The 20,783-nt window shown below is 40.3% G+C and overlaps 2 protein-coding genes across 3 annotated transcripts; both read right to left on the bottom strand.

Annotated features, from left to right (window-relative positions):
* Window positions 1–1,512: 1,512 nt before the first annotated feature.
* prlhr2a (prolactin releasing hormone receptor 2a) lies at window positions 1,513–10,394 on the bottom strand. 2 transcript variants are annotated; one of them, XM_069138976.1, is made up of 3 exons: window positions 10,334–10,394; window positions 4,953–5,430; window positions 1,513–3,915 (listed from the first exon to the last, which is right to left on the bottom strand). In XM_069138976.1, the coding sequence occupies exons 2-3, from the start codon at window positions 5,408–5,410 to the stop codon at window positions 3,279–3,281; spliced, it is 1,095 nt and encodes a 364-aa protein (XP_068995077.1). In that variant the 5' UTR covers window positions 5,411–5,430; window positions 10,334–10,394; the 3' UTR covers window positions 1,513–3,278. The 2 variants fall into 2 exon arrangements, with proteins under 2 accessions (XP_068995077.1, XP_068995078.1); XM_069138977.1 differs by lacking the exon at window positions 10,334–10,394 and adding an exon at window positions 7,096–7,362.
* Window positions 10,395–12,304: 1,910 nt separating this feature from the next.
* On the bottom strand, window positions 12,305–19,923 carry got1l1 (glutamic-oxaloacetic transaminase 1 like 1). The gene is made up of 8 exons (XM_069138975.1): window positions 19,690–19,923; window positions 18,939–19,120; window positions 18,523–18,646; window positions 15,052–15,269; window positions 14,795–14,945; window positions 14,173–14,338; window positions 12,968–13,110; window positions 12,305–12,465 (listed from the first exon to the last, which is right to left on the bottom strand). Exons 1-8 carry the CDS (start codon window positions 19,862–19,864, stop codon window positions 12,326–12,328), a joined length of 1,299 nt encoding a protein of 432 aa, XP_068995076.1. The 5' UTR covers window positions 19,865–19,923; the 3' UTR covers window positions 12,305–12,325.
* Window positions 19,924–20,783: the final 860 nt, after the last annotated feature.

Here is a 20,783-nt window from a genome sequence, read left to right as displayed (position 1 = left end):
TCCGTCAGGTTGGATGGTGAACGTTGGTGGACAGCCATTTTCAGGTCTCTCCAGAGATGCTCAATTGGGTTTAGGTCAGGGCTCTGGCTGGGCCAGTCAAGAATGGTCACAGAGTTGTTCCGAAGCCACTCCTTTGTTATTTTAGCTGTGTGCTTAGGGTCATTGTCTTGTTGGAAGGTGAACCTTCGGCCCAGTCTGAGGTCCAGAGCACTCTGGAAGAGGTTTTCTTCCAGGATATCTCTGTACTTGGCCGCATTCATCTTTCCTTCAATTGCAACCAGTCGTCCTGTCCCTGCAGCTGAAAAACACCCCCATAGCATGATGCTGCCACCACCATGTTTCACTGTTGGGATTGTATTGGGCAGGTGATGAGCAGTGCCTGGTTTTCTCCACACATACCGCTTAGAATTAACGCCAAAAAGTTCAATCTTGGTCTCATCAGACCAGAGAATCTTATTTCTCATAGTCTGGGAGTCCTTCATGTGTTTTTTGGCAAACTCTATGCGGGCTTTCATATGTCTTGCACTGAGGAGAGGCTTCCGTTGGGCCACTCTGCCATAAAGCCCCGACTGGTGGAGGGCTGCAGTGATAGTTGACTTTGTGGAACTTTCTCCCATCTCCCTACTGCATCTCTGGAGCTCAGCCACAGTGATCTTTGGGTTCTTCTTTACCTCTCTCACCAAGGCTCTTCTCCCACGATTGCTCAGTTTGGCTGGACGGCCAGGTCTAGGAAGAGCTCTGGTCGTCCCAAACTTCTTCCATTTAAGGATTATGGAGGCCACTGTGCTCTTAGGAACCTTGAGTGCTGCAGAAATTATTTTGTAACCTTGGCCAGATCTGTGCCTTGCCACAATTCTGTCTCTGAGCTCCTTGGACAGTTCCTTCGACCTCATGATTCTCATTTGCTCTGACATGCACTGTGAGCTGTAAGGTCTTATATAGACAGGTGTGTGCCTTTCCTAATCAAGTCCAATCAATTTAATTAAACACAGCTGGACTCCAATGAAGGAGTAGAACCATCTCAAGGAGGATCAGAAGAAATGGACAGCATGTGAGTTAAATATGAGTGTCACAGCAAAGGGTCTGAATACTTAAGACCACGTGATATTTCAGTTTTTCTTTTTTAATAAATTTGCACAAATTTCTACATTTCTGTTTTTTTCTGTCAAGATGGGGTGCTGAGTGTACATTAATGAGAAATAAAATGAACTTTTTTGATTTTAGCAAATGGCTGCAATGAAACAAAGAGTGAAAAATTTAAAGGGGTCTGAATACTTTCCGTACCCACTGTATCTAAATGAAATATTAATCTACTTATTTATCATTTAAGACTAAAAATAAGCCACCTGTATTGACAACTGCTCTTGCCATAACCAGATGTTCTGTCTTTTCCCACTTGTAGCACTTTTATTTTATCTGTGGTACACAAATTAGTGTCTCGTTTAAAATGAATTTCAGCCCAACAATGATGAGAAACAAGTGTAGCCATTGAAATATACATAGCATGTTTTATTGTACACAAAGACCTTCAGGCCAAGTAACAATGCAGCTGAACTTGTTTGTTTTCCCATTATTTCATCAGATTGTAAATCCACTCCTTTATTCACCTAATTCAAACAAAAGGCTGTCAAACACAAATGTAAATGATGCTGTTGACAAAACTGAAGAGTAAATGAAAAAGTAATTCGTACATTTTCAGGCATCCCCATTTAAAATGAAATAATTAGGTTAGATTGATCTCTCTAAAATGGAAATACAAATGCAATACTGTATCTTTACCAATCGGATATGTTTATGACTCAATGTTTTTATTATTGTCAATAAATCCCAGTTGTGTTTTGAAAAGACTAAAAAAACAAACAATTAAGAACTGAAACACATAAATATATCATACAGCAAGATTTTTTTCCATTCATGTGAAAGAGATATTTCAAAAATAGGTTAAACATTTAGATTTACAAAAAGCAGGTTACTCAATGGGATTGTATGAACGGACACAAATAGCACACGAATGGCACGCAACTCATGTTCAGGCTTAAGGGGGAACTCCACTAATGTTTTTTTTTATATCACAGTGTGTTCAGTTTAACTTCCACACTGTTGTATTAAAGTGAGGCTATATGAAGTCTTCCTTGGCTCCAGAGTGAGAATGTTGACGCAAGTAGACTGGGAATGATGTTTACAGTTTGAAAATAAAATATTCCTGGGGGTGTGGATTTAAAAAGAAGTGATGCCTCCCAGACCTTTGTAGCTGCTATTTATCTTTACGTGAGGCTACTTGAGTCAACCCCTTTTGAAGTTGATCTATATCCTTTTGATTTGATTGTAGACACTCCTGGTAATTATGTTTTGTTTCTGTTTATTTCTTTTTAATCATTATATATTACATTTCGTTTTCTTTTTAAATGTTATTTTTCTTATTAACCCCAAAAAATAAATAGTTGCCTCCATAGAGTTTACATAAAAACGTACACAAAAGCTCCCCTATAGCGAAGCCAAAGCATATCGATTGCCCCCTAGTGGCTAGTCCCCGTATATGTCATAAACCCCGGCCACACCGTGATAGCAGTTGGACCAAACTAAAAAATAAATTTAGACCTCAAACAGACTTTTGCCTGATCTGGTTTCTGTCATAACTCCCTCTTATCACGTTAATGTTTCTTTAAATGTTTGTCTTTCTGGTAAGTTTTATTTTAAGTAGTTGTTTGACACTATAGAAAATAAGGGGTGTGACGTCATGATTGACAGCAGCTTTGTGTGTGGGCGGAACCTCGATACCGCGGCTTCATCCCCACTGATCACATTTGCGCAGACTCTGATTCCAATGACGTCACCAGCGCAATACGGAAGTCCGTATATGCAGGGCAGTTTGAATTCACTTTTGTGTAGTGAGAGGAAGTGGAGGAGAGTTGTCCAGCTCTTATTTACAGGCCAAGGTCGCTATTAGTAACACATTCAAACCTTTTGACCAAATTGTTGGTGGGTGAGTTGCGTTGTAGGAAATGTAGGCACCGTGGTGGCAGGGGAAGCAGGGAACAGTCTGGGACGGCGACAGTAAATCAGTAGAGTTCTCCTTTGAGCATATTGGTAAACGAGGGGGGAATTTTTGACAACTAGACTACCAAATTATTTTGTGTGTCATACAGCTACATTGAGTGAAAACCGGATGACCGTACAGACACAGGGGTCCCACCTGTCTACACCCGTCTTAATTCTGTATTCCCCGAACGTTGACGGAATGCTCCCACGACGAGGTGTGCGCGACCCTCACAACAGCTTCACAAAACCACGCTGGCTGTGGCGCAGTTGTTGGCAGAGATGCCGATGCGACGGCGGCAGGTGAACATTTTGCGGAGCTCGGCACGGAAGCGGTCGTGCAGCCAGGCGTAGAGGAAAGGGTTGCAGCAAGACGAGCTCATGGCGCACAGGTGGCAGAGCAGCTGGATGAGCAGAAAGTACCGCTTGTCAATCAGGTCAATGTCGATGTCGCGCAGAACATTGAACACGTTGATGGGCATCCAGCAGACGCCAAACGCCGCCACGACCAGGCTCACCAACCGGAAGGTCTTGCGTTTGCGCATGCGCTGGGCCTCCGCCTGGCTCTGGGTGTGGTGGCCCGGCACCACACAGTTCCGCAGTTTGACCGAGATGCACAGGTAAGAGATGCAGAGCGCCGACAGAGGCAGGACGTAGGTGATGAACAGGGTGCTGTACGCGTAAGCCAGATGCTCCCGCTCCTGGCCCATCCAGAACTCCTCGCAGATGATGAAGCCTTCGTTCTTGAATTCCACGTGGTAGGTGTGAGCCACAGCCGGAGCCACCAGACCACAGGACAGCAGCCAGATCCCTGACAGGAGGTAGGTGCAGGCCAACACGGAGATACGCTTTTTCAGAGGGTGCACTGTGGCGTGATATCTGTGAAGAAGCAGAGCAGAGGAGTCCGAGAGGATGCGGAGTTATTGATGCTAACGCGAGTTAATTTGCAGGGACGAAGAAGAACAACATTAACCAGTCAATGCTTGCCAACAACAGTCAATGTGCATGTAATCGTATGCTATTACTGAAAGCCCCGCAGACATTGCAGGCTTAAAAAATGACAACAGGACTAAATCAATGCTAAATTAGCAGTCTCCAACCAGAAAAAAAACTTTTAGTTTCACAAATATCAAATCCAATTCAGCTCTGCCTCTGTAAGTAAGGTCAGCAGAGCAGGATTGCTGTAATTGAGCAATGAGGAACCATACCCCAGTCGGGTAATTAATCCTCCAGCCTTGTTGTGCTTCTTACAGACAAGATTTACATTTAGATAAACCCAAAGCATGGGATTAGTGTGTAATATCTCTCCAGAGCTGTCGAATACTGTGAGCAACCGTTGAAGAAATACAATGCCCTGATGACAGAGTACACTCTCTAACTCAAGGCAAAGCATTTGAAAGGGCTACCATGAATGTACCGGAACATTTGCGTTTCAATGCTCATCTCCCACATCAGGCACACTCTTTCAACTTTCATTGAAAGGTCCTGGAGTGAGCAGAGAAAAGCACTTCAAGATCTGTTATCCTTGAAAAATGTCACGCATCGACTCCTGAATGAGTATCTAACAATACAGCACAGAACTTGTATAAGGTTCACATTTCAGAAATATGTGGCCCAAATCATTGTTACATATTCTTGCATCGTCATGCTGAGCATCTCAGTTGTATTCTGAGCTACATTTAGAGACATTTGCATCTGCTGCGGCAACAATGTACAATTATTTTTTAGTTATTTGTAGTTTGCCAAAGGGCGATTTAAAACTGTTTGCGTAAATGCCTCAAGCTGAAAACCTTTGTCTCTTTTTGCTCATCTGATGATTCACTAGGAGATGTTGGTGAGAAGCTGGATGTTTAAAAAGAAAATTCAAGAGGAATCCAGAAAGTTTGTCCACTGTCCTCCGGCTCATTACGACTTACCTGTCCACACCGATGGCGGTGAGAGTGAAGACCGAGACGTACACCGTCACTGGCTGGATGAGGTACACAAGGTAGCACATGAAGCGGCCGAAGACCCAGCCGTGCGGGTTGAAGGCGTAGGCCAGCGTGAAGGGGACGCATGTAGCGCACATCAGCATGTCAGAAAAGGCCAGGTTTCCTATAAAAAAGTTGGTGACGTTGTGCATCTTGCGGGTGCGGCAAATGACATAGAGGAGCAAGTAGTTGCCGAAGACGCCCACCAGGGCCACCAGAGTGTAGCAGGGAATGATGAGCAGCTTGAAAGACTGCAGCAGCTCCACACCCACAAATTGGGGGCTGCGCTTCGAGGAGCCGTTCTGCAGCGCCACCTCAAACACTCGAACGGTGTCATTCCCGCCGTGCATCACAACACACGGGGGGGTGAGCTCGGCTTCCCAGCCACTGCCTGCGTCCTCCATCCCAGAAGGATGGTGTCCACCTGCAGGGGGGGATGTTGTGATTAACCATAAGGTTATGTAGGCTATTCCACAGCATACAGTGAAATATCCAACTCTGCCAGAAATCACATTTGCAAATAGGGAATACTGACCGAGTGATGCACATTAATTTCCTACGACTGCAGACTGCATTTACAAGCACAGCTTGTATTTTTTTTTTTTTTTTTTGTATAATCCTGCGTAACTGCAGACAAGACGAGCAGCTTCATGAGCCAGTTCTTCTGCCCAGCTACAACTGTCGTCTTTGTGATAAAGAATGTATCAGTCCTATCTGAGAAAAAAAAAACCACTGTGCTGACAGTAACTTCTTTTTGTTAGACCACATCAAGGTCTCCCTTCATTAATTAGAAATTACTACAAAGATATTTTTTTTTAATTTCTATTTCTATTTTCTAAATACTTGATTTTTTGTTTGTTTTGCTGCAGTGTAATTCTGACATCAAGTAGGCTGCCCATCATCTCCAACCAGCGCTGTTCGGTGAATTCAATAGAACTTCAACACAAACACTGTACATTAAAGTTCCAGCTGAAATAGTTCATTTCAACTATATTTAGCTGAACTGAGGAAATTTGAAGGACATGTTATGACAGCACAGCTGCATGACTACATATGGCAATACTCGCACAAGCACACAACTTCACACAGTAGTGTCACATTTGGAGAAAAAAAAATACACATGCATTTTGAATGTCTTTAGGCTACAGATCTGCAAAAAAGTCGGACTTAAGTTAAAACGTAGCTACTGTGGAGTTCTTGAGGAACCTTTAAAATTGATCTCTGACAACAGTAAAAAAAAAAAAAAAAAAAAAAAAACATTTTCTTATTACAGTAACTGGCAAAATATTACAGGAAAGATTCTTGCCACGGATTCCCCTAAATGTTCCACAGTTGCACCTTTTGCTGATGGGAGTTAATAAATATACTTGACGATAACAGGATATAATTTCTATTGTAATTGGAAAATATAGTTCAAACCATGATAAAGCATTTAACTGTTGCCTGAATATCAGAGAGCCTGCTGTGAATGGTGGAGGCGATTCACGGTGCTTCTCTTGTTTTTGTTAGTAAGTGACACGGATTACATTTATATTTATGTATATATGTATTAGATTATTTGGATGAAGGAAAAAATGTCAAACAAAAATAGGATCACAATATGATTTTTAGCTCCCAGATGCTCTGCCAACACGAGCGGTTTTTTTTTCTTCAAATGAATTAACTGATTTTAACACTGCAGTATCCTTAATGCCAAGATAACCCTGGCACCAATATCGTGATATCATATAGCCTATTTACATCTTAATCGTTTTAGTAATCGTCGGTGTAAGTCATTAAGAATATTTACAGCCTATCTGAAGTCTCTTAGAAATAGATGCTGCCTTGGAATATGGATAGAATGGAAAAGACGTGACTGTGCAGATGTAGAAAGAGTCGGTCGGACATAACAAAAACACACCACGAGTTATTTAAAACCCCTCCAAGTCCAGCGTAAATAACTAGTATAACTTTAAAGATGTTTTTAAAGAGAAAAGCATTTTGACGCACGTTTGCATCATTTGCGTCTTTTTCTTTTCGTCAGACTTGATTACATTTAGGTAACAGACACATTTTTCATCTCGAACCGGTGACCAGGTAGCACACCTACCGTGTGTTGATCTCTCCGTTATCAGATGCAGAATATCAGTGCAGAAGATGTTCGGCGCGGAACTTCGTGCGTCTCTGGAGATATCCGCGCTTCTCACGCAAACGAGCGGGTTTCTGAGCCGCAACTATTAAAGCCGTGCATCAGCACTCTTAGCCTGACGTTTTTCCAGCAGACAGTAGATGTGCATCGTAATTACTTACATACCTGTAATGTTAAACGAGGGTGCTGCGAGGCGATCAACAGGTGCAGCGCAGCTCACGGGGATGGCTCGCTTTTATATCTGCTTTAAACTTGACTGACAAATCAAGTGACTGACGGACGCGCGTGTCTGCGTGGAAGATAATCCTACTTAACCTAAACCAGACTACTGTAGTTTACTTATAACTATAATGTACAACACCTGAGCAGATATATAAATTATTCTGTGAAATACCGAGCAACCAAGAAACTCCTCCATCATCCGTAGTTATAATAGGGATGGGTCATGGTGATGAGCATATTTTTTTATTCTCATTCCCAAAGGTCACCCCTATTTGCATTAGTGCAACAGAGATCACTGCTATCTTGTCTCTAATGCTTGAACTGTCATGCTTCCATGGTCACAAATATTTGTAAAAGGGACAGAGGGGCAGACTGATAAGGAGGTTATGTATTGGTAGTGGTCTTTGTGAGAAAGGCAATCAGAGATGGAGCTCTGTGGGCATGGTGCTTCAGTTTATGCAATCTGACTCACAGTTTCTCCTAAACAAGCTCTAGCAGAGGCAAAACAACCATGGCTAAATGCTGTCATTAGAGGATTGATTCTGAATCAGCAGCCTGGTGTGAAGCCAGATGACCAGGCCTGTTAAAGGAGATCCTGATGTGATGTTCTCAGTGAAAGCTGTATTCAGTGTGACTGAGGTTTCAGCACGTTCATTTAAAGCTACAGGAGTTTGGTTGTAATCAATGGAGGTTAACTCTATTCACACATCTTCCTGCACGCAGATTGTTGGTTAAGTTATTCAAGCTGCAAAGAAACCGTGCAGGAAACTATTAATTGAACCTCTTGTTCCTCCAAACTATGGATTTTTTTAAATTTTTATTTTATTTTTTTTTAACTTTCTTTAAATTATATTAGTAGTAGGATTTCTTCGAAAACAGTAGCTAGGAAAGATGAAAAATACCAAAGCTATATGAGAAATTTGAAGCCGGACATACTCTTAGGCCAGAGATACTTCCTTTTAACTATGTATTTGTATGCACATAATGGCTATCTCGTGTATCCTGTGTCGTTTGAAACATTAATTGAGCACGTCCTCAGAAATGAACTCATCACATCTCCAAGATCCAATGCGCACATGAACAGTTGGGGCAGTGTGGGGATGCGTTAGGGTCAGTATATGAAAGCAGCAACAATAATGGCAAAATATGTTGAAGACAAGTTAATAGACCAAGTCCACAGTTACCTGCACAGTGATAAATAATATCAGAGCAGCTGACCTGAGATCGCTGCGAAACCTGCAAAATAAATGGGAACAAGTCCGAGACCGTTCTGTCCATCCATGGAGTGGGAACAGTGACAATGGCATGTTTGGTCCCCGAGGCAGGAGACACAGCACGCAGCACCACCGGGCAATAGTAAAGCTGCTCATGTGGCTGTAGACTCTTGGTCATGTGTTTAACTTCCAAAGACATAAATATTAGTAATTTGGGGATTTGTCCACAACCTTTCTCCTGATAGATTCACAGCTCAAAAAAGAAAAATGCATTACACAATAGTTAATGATAAATGTTTTCAATCACTGCAGCCTTTAAAGTGTTAAAGTTCTGTAAAGTAAAATTCTGGGAACTTCCTAAAAACTTTTTGGATTACCTACTTCACCATCATAAGAATCATCAAGTGTTGTGATTTATGACTGAACCGGCAGATGAATTTATTTAGTTTTCACGACAGGCCTAATGATACATTGTTCAATATAGAATAATATAACTGGAAGTTCAAACTTGATTGGGAAAATGTATCAACAAATCAAAAGAGACTCTTAAGTAAAGTGTGTCCTGTCAAGGCCATCGAGGCATCACAGCCCAGTAGAACAGCATGCATATTTATAATTGCTGTTATTGAAAGGATGACACAGTTCAGATCATTTCTTTCCTATTCATACTCCACTTGAAATTATGATTATGTTGCCAGTCAATCTGACAGTAGTTGTCATGTATTGGGGTCTCTTTTTGTTTGAAGTTCATAGCTTTTGTTTGATGCTCGATATGAGTCGTGGCTAATCTCTGGCCAGCTGAACACCTGATCAATTACCATTGTGGTAAAGAGAGGCTGCTCTGCGTCCACTCAGTGGCACTCAGTGTGCCCTAAATTTATTGCTTGGATTGACCTCCAGCTGTGACTATTCGTGCTCAGGCGACAAAGTTCAATGAATAACTATTTAGACTGCTGTCTGTGACGTGATTATACCTTCACAGTATAGGTTAACATCAACGCTGCTGCTTGGATGCGTGCTCAGGAATGGATTAGACGGTTGAGGCAGAAAACACCTTACTTTCTCTCTGTGTGAAAGTGTGCTCCTAACCTTACTAAATAAATCTCCAGCTGTGGTATAGCAGCATATGAAAAATTCAATATGGATGAATGAATATCTTGACCTAATTATGGTAATATTCCAGTTTTGTTGTTTAAGTTTTGGATTCATGAGGTCAATTAATGTTGCAACGACATGAGCATCCAGATATTAATGCTACACCACGGGTTTGATCAACTGAATGCAATTTGCTCAAGCACCTGTGCTGTTTACAAACACCTTCATCGGACATGCCTGTAACTGCTAACCCTAAATTTATTTGACTATGATTATAGACCTGAATTATTCCACTGTAAGTGAATTCTATAATTTTGTAATGTGACTAGTGCAAATATTTTGAGGCTTTCTCCAAATATGAATTACCAAATATATTTAACACTAATTACCAAAAGACATTTATTCTTCCATTTTTCCATCGTTCCAAAAGTCTTGGCACTTGCCATGATTGTTTGTGTTATGTCACCTGGCCAAAGCAGTACCTGAGCAGGTAGTGTCTATCATTCAGAAACATGGATGAGAAGTAGAAATGCAGCAGCATCCTGATTTATTTTTGGGTACATCAGTTATATATCCAGGCATATTACATGCAAAATGAGATAAAAACCTGACAATAACCGGGGTATTTATGTCATGTACACAAAAATTAGCTAGAAGGCAAACAATACCGTTCTCCTGGAGTCTGTGCAACTTCTGTGTTCGTGGTCATATTTGTATGTAGGCAATCCTCTTTATCCACGTATGTGAGGATAACTGCATGAGGAATATAGAAGGTACGTAAATAGCTTATCATAAACTTGAAACCTGTAATATGAGCAAACATCTGCAACACTGTGTACATGCAAGCTAAGATGCAAATCAAAAGGCTCCAGGTAGGATTTAATGGCTCAGACTCTGTATGATGGTGCATGCTGATTGTCCTCGTTGTTCATCCAGGGTCACTGAAAATGAAAAGAGTGAGCACACTGGCTCCATTAAATACCTTGTCGCAACCTGTTTCCCTGAACTAAACAGCACGCAGGGACAATAATGGCATATTTCATAAATGAAACGAGGGCGTCTGGGCATATGAAGATAGATAAAAGCCGTATGTTTTCAAAAAAAAAATGTCTTTATAAAAAAAAAAAAAAAAAGTGAAAATAACAAAAAATGTATTGCTTCATCACTGCCACACAGACATGCATGATAGAGGAGAGGATTACTCAATACATTCACATCATTTGGAAATGTTTCCGAGAGTGGAAAGGAAATGCTCTAAAAAAAAAACATTACTCAGACCATGACATGTAAAAGCTCTCAAATAATCCAGTTAAAAAAGAATCTTTACAAATGAGACTTCTTGTTTTTCTAATTTGATTTGAACATGATTGATCACATTGGAAGTGAGACATGATTGTAGCTATTGGTTGTTTGTGCTGTCCTGCACTGAGACATAAACCTGGTTGATAAGAAGAAATTTGTAAGGTACATTTGTCTTTTTGACAAGTGATATTTAAAAAGAATCAAACCAGACAAAAAAAAAAAAAAAGCTTATGAATGTAAATATGGTACAAAAGAATACAGCACAACCAAGTCAAATAAAAGAAGCGCGGGCATTTGCAACAATCTTTCAGGCAAGGTTGCCCACTCCTCAAAGCCTGGTGAATTGGGGGCATTTGAAAACTGCCCTCAGCATGTGCCTTCAATACATTTGAGTCATTTTTGTGAGTGATGTTCACAGCAACTTCAAAAAAAATTGAATAGGTTGAAGGCCTCCAACAAAATGAAATGGCTGCGTGTCAAAGACGCATCACTCTGACAGGACATCACAAACACATCATGTTGTTTCTAAAAATGTAGGCTACAATATCTAGCCACAAGAAGACACTATATCTTTGAATTTACAAAAACTAATTGACAGTAAACAGTCAACTTAATATAAAATTACTCATCCATTCATGACCCTGGTCACATATAGGCTACATCTCCATATGCATAAAGTAAGTTTGACCTTATATTGATAAAATTCTAAAAAAAAATGTAAGCTATAACCAGCTAACAATGCCATTTTGCTATCTACCAAACTGAAGCAACTTTCCGTAGCAAACAAATGAGGCGTACTGACCGTTGTTGTTTGGATAATTTAAAATTAATCTTTAGTGCAGCTAACGACAAGTCAAACTGTAGGCTACTAAAAAAAAAACTTCCAAATGGCATCAGTGGCTTTTTCTCTTGCTACTATGCTCTTGCTAAAATAGAGAAAAGCAAGCTACAACAAAAGCTGTAGGTTGACAACACATGTAAAGATTATAGGATACAGTAGCAGTGTTACTTTGAATACAGAGTAAACAGTAATACCTAGGGATTACACTATGGTGAGCTGATCCAGTACTGGGTCCATACAGTCTAACTTTACAATCAGTGCAATATTGCAGTACGCTGAAAAAACATAATGCTGCCTATTACTGGATCACTTGAGGGAGAAAAACACACAGAGACTAGTGTGTAGTATGAATTCCGCTAAGATTAAATAAAGCACTTTATAACAGTATTTTTTTGGCCATAGCTCCAATCCTAATCACGGTAAACATGAAACTGAATATTTTCATCTCGGTGTGTTTTCAATCAGGGTGAAAAGCTCCATTTATACAGATTTTAGACCTTCATCAAAAGCCGTACGATCAGAGTGAGGTGGTCAGAGCCAGATGGATGGACTGGGCTATATAGTCCACATTACCGCCATTGATTGCACTCACGTTCAGGCAACCACTGGAGAGCAGGTACATGTGTCTGCTGTTTAACAGAAATTCTACTTGCTGGCCTAAAAGGGACAAACAAAAACTTCAAGTAATACACTGAAAGGACATCAGCATTTATGTTAATATCATGGGCTGTGTTGCTTTATCTTCAGCAATCCTTTCTAAAAATCCCTGAATATCACTTTGATGACACCAAAATCATAAATATTAATTCAATGGAGACTGATGAAGGTTAAGGCATAATTTTGAAGGCGTAAAATGAGCCAAATATTTAACTATGTATGAAATGCAATATTTTCAAATTCTGTTCAAGCAGACCCTGGATGTCAGACCTTGATTTCATTCATGAAAAATGTTTCTGTAAATGCCAGTTAGGTATTTCAAAGGATTTAATAGCACAGAAAAAAAGCAAGAGCTGAGGAAACGAATTATTCACATCAGACAGTATTTTGGTTTCTACTCATTAGAAGCTTGTGAAGTGACTTATTTGCTGTTCTGGATTTTAAGGACTTAGAAAAACTCCCCCAAAAAGTTCAACACAGAACTGTACTGTAAGTTTCTCACCATTCAAGCCAGTGCAGGAGAAGAGTCCGCCTTGTTGAGTGAGGTGGTCCCAGCGACCTGGAGTTCCCAGAAGCCTCAGCTTTTCTCTTAAAATGGCTCTGATCAGCAAACACCTCTCGACAATGCGCTGAACTTCTCCCTGCCTTGGAAACACAGTAGACAACATTTTGAAAATAATAAATGAAGTATAGTTATACTTACTATACCTACCGAATATTAAATGATTGAGAGGATAAAAGGGTGCATTTTGTGAGTGAAAGTTTTTGTCGACACAACCAGTTTAACTCTCTGAAGCCTTTCATGTCTGAAATAGGCCTGTCACAATTATTACATAATTTGATTATTTGAGCTGATTGCAGTTATTTTCCACTATCGTTGGAATTGTTTCCATTCATCTATAAAAAAAAAACATCTGAAAGAAACTAACACAAATGTCATATTTACATTTGTGTTTGAGCTGTCACCAGCACATTTTTATTAATTTAAATTGTTGTTGTGTCCTCTTCTTCTGCTGTTTTATTTGGCACACAAATGGAGAATCAGTGCTACCAGCTGATAATCTTGAGGCACTTACCCTCTCATTTTTGACCATCTGCATTTTGATAAGCATCCATGAATAAAAATCAATGATTTTGTTGGTAGCAAAGCCAAATACAACAACATAACAGCCCTGCTGTGGGAACATTTTGGTTTTAAGCCATTTTTGCAGCAAAAAGCTGGCGTGGCTCTGTGTGACTTTTGATCACTGCTTCTTCACCGCCATTACAGTCTGGAAACCTTGATCATTTTCAGGTTATTAAGGTAGAGCTTTGGCGCACAAGATACATCATATGGTGGTCAATGCTGATAGTTTAAAGGCTGCTTGAATAGTTTCCAAATTTATCCTACAGCCGGTAGGATGCAACGACGGGAAACACTCCTCAAAGGTTCGTAGATTGCATGTATTCACACGGTGAATTTAGGTCTGGTTAAAAGAGTTAACAGAAAATATGCCAGTCAAAGTAAATCAATAGAAAAAGATAGTTAAATTGTTAATCACAATTATGACAATAAATCATCAACAAAGCTCTTCATGTTTGTGACAGCCCAAGTCTGAGGGACAGTCGAGCCATCGCCAGACACATCTACTGATACAGTTGTAATGCGATTGTCTGAGCCACATCCTTTAAATACCAGATTATTGCTTCAAGTGGAGCATCACTCACCATTCAGCAATATGGGCTGAGTTACTGAGAACTGTGGCGACAACATGCGCTCCTCCTGCAGATGGCTGGGCCCACAGTGATTGCACCAGTTTGTCAGCTTGCAAATGCACAGATAACAGGAGGGAGTTGTGCTTTAAGACACACAGGAGGTGTCCAACAGCCTCACCTGGTGATGGACAGAAGAAGATAAGACACTATTTTTAGCAACAGTAATGAAATGCTTTACTTTATATTAATAGTTCTCAAGTGGTCGAGCCTCAGGGCCCACATTTTTTGTCACTAAATCGCGACCCATATTATTTATACGGACTCCCTCACACTGATGCTAATAGAAAAGCGTAAAATTTGAGGGGAAGAGAAGATGTGAGAACATGAATAGTTGTTCTTGTCTGTTGTGTGTGAGGTCAACACAATCAAACTGCACAATAGAAAATAAAATTGAGTTCAAATTGACTTGTATCCTTTTCCTTTTTTTTTTAAAGCACAACAACCCCAGACCCTACAGAAGGTTGGAGTTAAAATTACAGATTACAGTTTTAGTTTGTAGTAGGGGCTCTTTTGGACGCGTGGACTTCCTTTGGGGCACATACAGTAAGTTCTTGAGATAATTTTAGTTTCTCACCATATAGACCAAAGCAGTGGGAAAACGACTGCGCACAGAGGAGCTCCAATCCCTGCGATGTACAGTACTGTACAGGCCAAGCATCTCGCTCTAAATCTCCAGAGCAGAACGCTTGAGCAGGCAGCAGGAAGAAGGGGAAAAGCCTGCGCCTCTGTTGAAAACAGTGCCAAGACAGCAAATGATGATCCAAGTGGAAGTGAAGACCTCGTAATTTTAGCCTCTGTTAAAGATCATCAGTGTTGCTACACGTCAGATACCTTGATGAGTTGTGTAATCGCGGACCATTGATTCGGAGAGGGGTCGGCTCCAGTTGGGTAGTGGGCAGATGCTGACAGAACAACAACACTTTTCTCTGGAGCTCTCTCCAAATCCTCCACAATCTTCTCCAAACAAATGCAGCGCTGCTTGTCATCCCAGTAATAATACTCACGGATATCTTGGATCCCTGCTGCCTGGAAGATACTGGCCAATGAATCTGCAGGGAGGATTAAGACAAAACATTATATTAGATGACTAAAGCAGTAAATCTCAGGATCAATGCTGTTTTCATCCCTAGCATGTAGTTACATTAAGGTGCAACTGCACTTGTTTTCACCAATCTTACAGATTCTAGTAAGGGCTGCATTTGTTTCGTCAATAAAGTATTTTCACATTTAAAATGGCTGTCTCTATCACTACACAATATTTTTGCATGTTTACATATCATATTCTGTTGAAAATTTATATTTAAAAGAAAATGAAAATCAGGAGTGCACCCCATTTACATCAAGGCCTTTTCAAGCAGCACATGTACACAGGGTAACACAATTTGCTGGCCTTACCTGTGCTGCACTTAATTTTAATGTGTTTAAATATGATCTTTTTTTTTTCTCTCTTGACAGGTTTCCTCTACTTCTCCTTTAAAGCATCTACATCTGCAGAAATGAACTAAATGTTCTGTATGTGGAAGGTGTAGCATTTTCTCTGTGAATGTCTGACATGTCTGCTGAATATTTTTTACTCCTGTATGTATTTATGACCAAATATCATCTGTTCACGTGCAATCCTTCACATCGTGTCTCCTTCGTGTATTCATTTTCATGCAACTTGTGTTGCTATGGACACCGTGACTGCCCACTGTTTACAAATCATGTATTCATTTGTTATTTATGGTCCGTGGTGGCTTACATATGATTGATCCTGTAGTTGAATTGATAACATGATAGACATAGACAGATAATTGAGCAGTGCAGAACATACAGCAGAAGCCAAATAAGGAGCCGGAAATCCCAGAATTGAATTGTTATTCACTGTGTGTACGTTGGGTGTCGCTGTACTAAATATGTAGAGGTCAGGTCTTCAGGTAGGAAGGTCACCGTTGTTGTTAGGTGTTTAACCCCGGAAGCACAAACGGTTGTTTGCCCGCTGTGGCGCTAAAAGTTGTGTTGATTTATCGCTGCGTGGAAACCGGACAATTACGCAAGGTGGAAATAATAATAATAATAATAATAATAATAATAATAATAATAATAAAAAGCGATTGTCATTCAGCAAACGGCGGAACAGCCAATATATTTGTTTTTACTTAACACGAAGCACCGCAGCTGGTAAAGTCTGGTGAACAGAAGAGAAACAGGTCAGACAGGCCACTGCAGGGTTAGGACTGCTGCAGTAGTTTGAAATGAAGTCCCTGGTCAAAAAAAAAAAAAAATCCTGCACCGGATTGAAAGCTATTTGAAAACTTAGGCACGTTAGAAATAAAAGAAGACCAGGGAGGCTGAGGAGAGCCGCTAGGAGCAGTTTGGATTTCTGCTATGTTTTGGAGGACGTGTGTGGAGCATCTGACCACTGCTGAACACACACAGGTATGTGAAGCTACACCTTTTTTTTTTTTTTTACGTTGTGCACACACACGACTGGACAGAAATTAAATACAGCGGTTGTCGATGCAGGCGGACAATAGACGTTGCATCGACTGCTATGTGAACTATTAATTGACTGCTCGTTATGGAGATGCGTAACTACATGCCGAGCTCTGCCTGCACGCAGACACCTGCGTGTACCTCACGTGACCGCGCACAGCTGCGGGGAGAGCTACGACTCACTAATTAATTGGCTGAGTAAGAGGTCTACTATTTAAAAACAATTTAATGTTCTTTGTCAGCTACACCAGTGATAACTGATGTGAAGTCTTTAGTTTTGGACAGTCACAGTCATACATGTTTTATTAGACTCACTCAGCATTTCCTTCATCTGATTGGTCTAAAATTTACAAGTTTTCCTTAATTTATCTCACTATTGAAACAATAATATATATATACTTTTTTCTTTTTTTAACCTATAGTACTAAATTATAGTATTAAAGAGTAAAACTTAAAGATTTTAGAAATGCAGACAAATAAAAGTGGTGTGGTAAATTTACTTGCAGATCAAATGAAATATGTGCTGATAAAACCATTTGATTTTTTTTTTTTTTATCAAATTTTGATTTTAAATTCACTTACTGAGTTTCAAGGTGTACATGCATGTTTTGGCAGAACTAACAGTTGCTGCGCAGTAAAGGATCCCCCATTATTTCAGCTTAAATCTGTATCAAATGTATGAAATGTGTAGAGACAAAAAGGCTCAAAGTATGTGCTGATAAAACCATATGAGCCAAAGTTCTCCAGAAATAAAGTTGCATTGTGGAGGCGAGGTTCATGCGATTCTCGGCTGGCAGGCAGAATTTGCCTTAACACCTGGACCGATGTGCAAACACTTAAGTGTGACTGGCGGTGTTGAAACATAATCACCTGATCACAATTATTTGATCTGAGAACAATCATTTTGCATTATCTTGATAAGTGCTTCCATTCACCTGTATTAAAACTGATGAATGGAACTTAACAAAAATTTCACATTTTATCACTATTTCCTTGTCATTTTCCACGACTTGAGGTTTGACTGAGATTTATTGACATTATCTAATTACGCCCTCTTCCTCTCCTCTACATGAGTGGAGAGTTGGTGCCCCCAGCTGTTTATTTGAATGTGTTTAATATCCAACCGACCACATTTCGATGAGCATCTGTTGACATTATCTGTTGACATGGATTTAGTTGCAAAGCCAAACATCACAGCCAATTAATGGTTCTTCACCACAAGTTACATGCATATTATTAAACCATGATGAAGGTTTTACTATAATATTGGCATTAAATAAACAGAAAAAGACCCAGTTAATTCTAATTATTTGTATTCAAATTAATTTCAACTAAAATGTAATGATTGTGACAGCCCACATATCGAGAGCTTATGTGCAGAGGCAGGAAGGTCATTGGTGTTGTCAGGTGGTGACCCGGGAAGGGTGAAGGGTTTTTGATTGCTGCGGTGCTAAAGCTTGTATGTCCGGCTGTGAGTTGTGTTGATATATCGCTGGAAACCGAACACTGGACATTTATGCTCTTTGGAAACGATAAAAAAAAAAAGGGATTGTCATTCTGCAACTGAAGGATCCGCCTGCAAAATGTTTACTCAAAGCACATTAGCTTGTAATGTACAGTAACAGTAAACAGAAGCGAAGTGCGTCACTCCTGGGTTAGACAACAGTAGCTTGAATTAATACATGTAGCTCCTACACATATGTTACCACCATCACATTAGCATCATCAGCTACATTACTCATAATTTACGTGTTTCAACTTTTTAAAGCCAGTAAATTGGTGGTTCCATCTTTAAATGCTGTCCAGGATAAGTTATGTTTCATTTACCATCACAAGGGGAAGAGAGGTAAACTGTCCCACACCAAGCGGCATTAACATTGTACCAGTGCTTCAGGAGTTCAGCTCCAAGACGTACAGCAGCGGTAAAACCAGGAGTTTGGACACCCAACACCTGCAAAAAAAAAAGCCAGTAAGCACCGAGTTATTGAAATGATTGATGTGGAAACACCTAAGTGCTGATCTGATTTATTCTGAAGTTGAAGCTGGAGGTAAATCCATGACTTCATAATTACAGAGTATTCTGCTGTGCCTCAAAGTGATGGTAATGCTACTTAATTGCATGATTAGCTTGATTACCAGCAGGCTACTGCTTCATGTCATCGTGTTCGTTAGTGTGCAAAGTAAGGTGTAAATATATCCCGCTGCTATAATGAGATATGGTACGTATGTACAGCTGAGATTACCCGGTTCTCCAGTATAGCCCTCGAACTCTTCCCCAAAGCAACCTCTGTCGCACGCCGGGTGAACTCCTCCAGACCAAGAGAAGATGGATACTCTGGACGAAGAGTAGGATCAGTGCTCAACTGTTGCTTTATTTTTCCGACAAGACGCAATTCAAATGTCTTCCCTTCCTCGCTGTAATACTCTGCAAAGGACAGATGTTGCCACAGCTTTTTTTAATCCACCAAAACACTATCAAACTCAAACATCATTGTGAAGGAAACTAGAAAAGGAAAAAAAAAAAAAAGGTTCACAATAGCGCTCTCAGAATGTCAACCATTTCTAAAATGTGTGCATTAAAATTTTCTCTGTAATTAATGTAATCAAGAAACAACTGCAACTTCGTATGGGGCTGCCTACTGGTGATTATGGTGAAAGAAAATGTCTGCGAACCTCCAGAGTGAGTGAGTAATTCGATGCAGTCAGTGTAAATGGACCACACGGTGACTACTGTTCCAGTGCTCTGCTCATATGTAATCTTTTTCTTTCTAGTTTCATGCCATATTAAGGATCTTTATATTAATATAAAAAGGCACATTATTCTGTTAGGCTCCTGCAGGAATGTGTTAAACTGCACATTATTTCAGACGTGACTGAATTTGTGCATAGAAGAAAACCTGTAATAACAAATTTACTGAAGGGGGAGAAAACCTCACTCTTTTCTTATTTCTGGTTAAAAATAAACAAAAAGTATCATAAGAAGAGCAGACTCACCTTTCCCTGCCAGAAAAACTTTCTTGACCTCAGCGTCCTTCTTGAGGGCAGACAATAGCGTTGGTTCGGGAGTCGCTGCTGCGGTGTGAGTATGGGTAAGCGGGGTGAGATGACCTCCTGGGTCTCCATTTTGGCTGACCCCTTTTTCATCAAGGCTGCTGTCAGGTCTGTTCATCTTGAACCCAGCCAGACAAATAAGCCCGATAGCTGCGTGAGCCTTTTGTTTAGGCACTGTTGCTAAGCTACAGCACGTATTTAGATACGGTCACCCAGGCAACGGTGATGGATGAGTTTGTCACTCCCTAATTTGTGGCTCTGGTGAGTTTACTTTTGCCATCACAGTGAGCTAACAGCCTATCTTGAGATGAAAGGATCAGTTATCCGTTTTGGTGACCACCTGCCTCAGATGTGTGCTTGCTTCAGCCTCCAACACTGACAGCAAATCAGTGTGAAGAGGACACTCATGTCCTCATTAGCTTTTTGTTTTTTTTCAGTGGTCTCATAGCTACCATGAATTAATTAGAACACAAACAGTAAGGAGTCTAGAGGCAGCTTGTAATATCAACATGGGCTCGACATATTTTTCCCACATCCAAAACTTCCACTGATACATTTGAAACATTTTTAACCAAATATGAGTTTTCTGAGATCATTTTCAGAGATCAAGCAACCTCTTCATTGTTAGAGGTATCGGAGTAGTTCATTTGTCATACACTATACATTCACTTCAGATTATATCAAATATAGCAAAGATAGTCTGTACATCTCTGTACACCAGACAATGTTTTCTTGCTCAGGAACCAATTAACCTCAGACACATCCAGCCTGGAGTGTAAATCTCTCCAAGTTATAAAAAAAACAAACAGCGCATTGCATGTGCATCATGCTTTGAGGAAACAGATTTTCCTCCAGGCAGAGATTGAACATGAGACATTTCTCAAGATGATGAAAAAAAACAGCAGTGAATTTCAGAGGAAATGAACCCCAGGATGAAACATCTTACAGCTATTGTGTGGAGGAAAACAAATAATAAATGTGCTGGGCTTCTCTTAATGAAGCTGGAAATCACCAATCACTGCACTAGATGGCAGTAG

This window comes from Embiotoca jacksoni, unplaced genomic scaffold, assembly GCF_022577435.1.
Source record: "Embiotoca jacksoni isolate LCO1_2020_lvr unplaced genomic scaffold, fEmbJac1.0.p SCAF_8, whole genome shotgun sequence".
NCBI lineage: Eukaryota > Metazoa > Chordata > Actinopteri > Embiotocidae > Embiotoca > Embiotoca jacksoni.
This window is presented reverse-complemented; position numbering and strand designations above follow the sequence as displayed.